Source organism: Ovis aries, chromosome 11 (genome assembly GCF_016772045.2).
Source record: "Ovis aries strain OAR_USU_Benz2616 breed Rambouillet chromosome 11, ARS-UI_Ramb_v3.0, whole genome shotgun sequence".
Taxonomy (NCBI): Eukaryota; Metazoa; Chordata; class Mammalia; order Artiodactyla; family Bovidae; genus Ovis; species Ovis aries.
The window spans coordinates 8,802,363-8,807,785 of NC_056064.1; the positions used below are offsets into that span (position 1 = coordinate 8,802,363).

The 5,423-nt window shown below is 45.2% G+C and overlaps 1 protein-coding gene across 1 annotated transcript; it reads left to right on the plus strand.

Moving 5' to 3' along the window:
• The first annotated feature begins 472 nt into the window (after positions 1 to 472).
• On the plus strand, positions 473 to 1,408 carry LOC101104077 (olfactory receptor 4D2-like). Its single transcript, XM_027975540.2, has one exon. The coding sequence runs from the start codon at positions 473 to 475 to the stop codon at positions 1,406 to 1,408; it is 936 nt and encodes a 311-aa protein (XP_027831341.2).
• Positions 1,409 to 5,423: the final 4,015 nt, after the last annotated feature.

The following is a 5,423-nucleotide window of genomic DNA, read 5'->3' on the forward strand; positions in this document are numbered from 1 at the left end:
TTGGATGTTGCTGCTGATCTGACAGGAGGAACAGATCCATAGCCTGGAGGTTGGGGACCCCTGCCCTAGACTATTTCTACTAAGAAAACAATTTTCCTATAGAAGTGGAAACTGAGATTCAGAGAGATCAAGCAACAAGCTCAAGGCCAAGTCTCAAGAAAATAGAGGCTGTGAAATTTGACTGCAGGTCTTTTGCACCCCAAGTGTCTTCCCACCAGCATATTACACTGAATCTTTGAAAGGCAAGTTATGTGTGCCACTGGATGGCTCTAAGATATCTTAAGAATGTATATTCCAGCACCAACTAGTGAACTCTCCAGAGACAAGGCCATGTAATCAGCACCTGGTATTACAATCTGCGCATAAACATCCATTATCTAGACCTGGACAATAAAAACACTAAAAGGACAGGTAACAATTTCATGCATCTCTCTCTCTGGTGTGTTTCCTTTAGGTGTATGGAGAAGACACAATGGCATCAGGGAACCTCACATGGGTGTCAGAATTTGTCTTCCTGGGGCTCTCCCAGACTCAGGAGCTCCAGCTCTTCTTGTTTCTGCTGTTCCTGCTTGTCTACACCACCACTCTCATGGGAAACCTCCTCATCATGGTCACAGTGACCTTTGATTCCCAGCTCCAAACACCCATGTATTTTCTGCTCCGAAACTTGGCTGGGTTAGAGCTCAGTTTCTCCTCAGTCACTGCCCCGAAGATGCTGGCAGACTTCCTCTCTAGGAAGAAGACCATATCCTACCAGGGCTGCATGGCCCAGATCTTCTTCTTCCACTTTCTGGGAGGTGCCATGGTCTTCTTCCTCTCAGTGATGGCCTATGACCGCCTTGTTGCCATCTCCTGGCCCCTCCACTATGTCACCATCATGAACACTCAGGTCTGTGCTGGACTGGTGGTGGCAAGCTGGGTGGGAGGCTTCATCCACTCCATTTCCCAACTGGCTCTGATGCTCCCACTGCCTTTCTGTGGCCCTAACATCCTAGATAACTTCTACTGTGATGTTCCACAAGTGCTGAGACTCGCCTGCACTGACACCTCCCTCCTGGAGTTCCTTATCATTTCCAACAGTGGGGTGCTGGTCCTCATCTGGTTCCTTCTCCTCCTGGTCTCCTACTCAGCCATCCTGGTGATGCTGAGGTCCCACTCAGGGCAGGCGAGGAGGAAAGCAGCTTCCACCTGCACCACCCACATCGTTGTGGTGTCTATGGTGTTTGTCCCAAGCATTTACCTCTATGCCCAGCCCTTCACCTCCTTCTCCCTGGACAAGGCTGTGTCCATTAGCCAAACTATCATGACCCCCATGCTCAACCCCATGATCTATACCCTGAGGAACCGGGAGATGCAGGCAGCAGTGAAGAGATTAGGGAGGTGCCGGCTGGCTTACAGAAAGGAGTGACAGCGGGTGGGTCACTTTGGCTTTCTTTTCCATTTATAAGGTAGAGAGAGAGTTGCTGTATGCCTCTTCATAGCTTTGGAAATGTGAAGTTCATCTTCGAACTTTATAATTTTGAAATTAAGCAACTCAGATTTTTAGGAAAAAGGATAACGTCCTTATTATTTTTGTGTGAAGGTTGATTTGAACATTCCTATGACAATAAGATATGTTCTCTTGGAAAGCCACACCCTCCTTTCTCTCTTTTGGACAGTTTCCTCTTAGGATGACAGCATTTCCCCAGAAGAGAAGTCCTGTTTTCTGCATTTTGACCTCTTTGCCCAATAATCCTTTTGTTCTTTGTTCAGAATGATACAGCGCAGAACTTGGAGACTTAGCCCTAAACTGGGAGTCTTTGACCCACTATTTAACATACTAGTAACCTGGAATGATCCACCTGGTCTCTCTTGGAGTCATGAATTCTTCCTCACCAAGCTAGCATAAAACAATATCTGTCTCATTAATCTCACTTTTGTTAAAGATTCAAATAAAAAATGTGTAAGATCTATTTTATAAATCATAGAACCTATGTAAGGATTATTTTTATGGTTATTATTCTGAAACTATTCTTCATCAGTTGAGTAGCGTTTTGGAAGTAGGGCAGCTCTTCCTCAGTGCAGTGAGGGAGGTGTGGAGAGGGTGAGGGCTGGACTCCAGAGGGGCCATGCAACATGCCTAAGGGTGATATTGAGATTAGAGAGTGACATCAACTGAGGGCTTTGTCTGCAAGACTCTGACTGCTTACAGCTACTACCCCATCCACCCCAATCTTCAGACTCAACACTTTTTGCAACAGGAATGGGAAGATCCACTCACTTCCTCACTCATTAATTTGTATTTGTAAATATTCCAGCATCCATTTGGGACTTAAGGCATTACTTTATCCATAGAAAGTGCTCTATGAAGGTTTGTTGATTATCTATCTCTCTATACACTCCTATTCCCCTTCCTCTTTCCCTCGGTCCCTCCCTACATGATTTCTGCCAGTTTAGCCTTCCTATATCCATCTGAGCCTTTTCCCCCAATTCACTGGTGTGCCTTGCTTCCTTTTTGCTTGGACTTTCATACCACACACCTGTCATGTCTTTCCTCCACTATCAAACTGGGGCTTTGGGGTCAGGTTATTAGAGTTGGAGAGAAGAAATAGCTTATGGTTAGAGTTGCAAGGGGCTATGAACCCAACAAATTTAAATTAAAAGAAGCCGTTTATTTTAATGATGTAAAGCTCTCACTGAAATAAGGTGAAGTCGGGTATTATGGGAATAAACAACTGTCAAGACTGGCACAGCTGGTCCTCCTCCCCCCTCCCTCCATTCACCTTTCCCTGCCTGTGCAGTCACCTGTATATGACTCAGACAGGAGCCTCTCCCAAAAAAGCTGAACTTTTCTTTCTGCTTTCACAATCAGCTAGCTCAGTCTCTCTGGATTCAAATTCCAAAGTCTTTTGTTGAGGTTGGACCATGTATCCCAAGTGGCTGAGGAATGGAGAGGTCATGTGACATAAGCCCATCCCTTGAGCAGGGATTGTGGGTGAGGGTTGTCCCCTGAGAAGGAGCTTGTGGGTGCCAAGTCCCCCAAAGCATGTCTATCATGAAAGAAACAAGCAACACGCCTCTTACATGGCACCATCCAAGAAACTTGTCATGAGTTATGTCTAGACATCCATGCTTTTATTCATTCATCAGGTAAGTATTTACTGTCTACCCTTTCTCCTTCTGTTCTGCTTTGTTCTCTTTGCCCCCTAGGTCTTTGGGAAAAGCTCCCGAGTCTGTTTTGGCTGAACCAATTAAAGGAAGGACAGGAGCCTGAGGAAGTAGGGCATTCTAGGAGGACAGGTGGCTGCGGCTGTGGCAGTGGCAGGGGCTGACCCAGGAGGAGCCATCAGCAGTTTCTCAGAGAGCTGGAATGGAGAGAGAGCTACGGGCAGGAGGAGGCAGCTGGACGCCCAGAGACAATGATGCGACGTCTGCCTGCCGGGATCTCCACCCCTGGCCGTGTCTTCTAACTGCATTGACACTGGGACACACCAAGTACAAGGCAGAGGGTGCCCATGCAAACCAAAGTGTTTTCTGTTTTCTTGTTGAATTTAAAAACAACAATAAAACTGACTAAAGGTGCTTGTTATAATTACTGTGTTCATGAAACTCTAAATAATGTCAGCACTAAAATAGTCCTTCCTGTCAGATGGGTTGTTCCTACCACCCTACTCCTCATAAACCCTGTGTGTTTGTGGGTGTATGTGTGCATGTGTGTGTGTGTGTGTGTGTGTGCGTGTATGTGTGCATGTGTGTGTGTGAGACAAACAGATGGGGTCCTGAGAATCTGGGGGTAAATTAGAATTAGAGAGGGAAGATCAAAGGTATTATGAAGAGGAGTGTTAAGTGGTTGAAAGAGGTGATCACATATACTTCTGGACTCTTCAAGGGTGTCAATAAAGCAGGCAAAGGCTTGGGTGAGGGAAAAGGTTGAGTTGGAGCTTGTCTCCCATGACAGAGAATGTGCCCCAAGATCCCCTGTACAGCTCTCCCAAGAATCTGAACATGGTCCCATGGCCTTTGGTTTGACCAGCAGCGTGAACTTGATATAGGAGATAGATGGGCTCCAGGTTAGACATTTACAACTGGCCTCCTATTTACATTTCATGGGGTACAAAGAAGTGGGCTTCAGGCTGGATACTTAAAACTGTTAGCATTTTCTGAGACAATAGATAGGTGGGCTCCAGTTAAGGCATTTGCAATCAGCCTTCTATTTGCCCTCCAAAATGGAAGTAACAACAGAAACAGGGTATAATAGGCAGCATTTGTCTCTTGTATATATCTTAAGGTAATAATCATGGCAATGGAAAAGGTAATAGCTGTGGCAAGGACAAAGAAGGGAAAACCTTGTTTGAGTGAACGATTAAGGGATCTGCTTCCTCCCTCTTTTGGGACAAGAGAGACACTACACATGCACAGAAAGACTCCTTGTGGGTTAAAAGTCAGGGGATAACACCAGACCATGATGAGTCTTGCTTCTCCCAGAAGCCTTCACTTTGAGATCCACCTCGGCTTAGGTGTGTATGTGCACCCCAAGGGAGGGTCCTAGAGTGGGTCAGGTGTGGGAAAAGAAGCCAGATAATTGGCCTGAGTTCAGTTCAGTTCATTTGCTCAGTCCAACTCCACCCCGCAGCCTGCAGCACACTAGGCTTCCCTGTCCATCACCAACTCCTGAGTCTTGCTCAAACTCATGCCCATTGAATTGGTGATACCATCCAACCACCTCATCCTCTGTTGTTTCTTTCTCCTGCCTTCAATCTTTCCCACATCAGGGTCTTTTCAAATGAGTCAGTTCTTTGCATTAGGTGCTACCAATGAATATTCAGGACTGATCTCCTTTAGGATTGACTAGTTGGATCTCCTTGCAGTCCAAGAGACTCTCAAGAGTCCTCTCCAACACTATAGTTCAAAAGCATCAAATCTTTAGCACTCAGCTCTCTTTATGGTCCAACTCTCACATCCATATGTGACTACTGGAAAAACCATAGCTTTGACTAGATGGACATTTTTTAGCAAAATAATGTCTCTGGTTTTTATTATGCTGTTTAGATTTGTATTTGTTTTTCTTCCAAGGAGCAAGAGTCTTTTAATTTCATGGCTGTAGTCAGCATCTGCAGTGATTTTGGAGCCCAAGAAAATAAAGTTTTTTCATTGTTTCCCCATCTATTTGCCATGAAGTAATGGAACCAGATGCCATGATCTTAGTTTTCTGAATGTTGAGTTTTTAGCCAGCTTTTCCACTCTCTCCTTTCACCTTTCTTTCACTCATTAAGAGGCTCTTTAGTTCCTCTTCACTTTCTGCCATAAGGGTGGTGTCATCTGCATATCTGAGGTTATTGATATTTCTCCCAGCAATCTTGATTCCAGCCTGTTCTTCATCCAGCCCAGTATTTCACATGATATGCTCTGCATAGAAGCTAAATAAGTAAGGTGACAATATACAG

What these genes read in the sequence shown, in the direction of transcription:
- LOC101104077 (XM_027975540.2), top strand. Translation starts at nt 473, where the DNA reads ATGGCATCAGGGAACCTCACATGGGTGTCAGAATTTGTCTTCCTGGGG.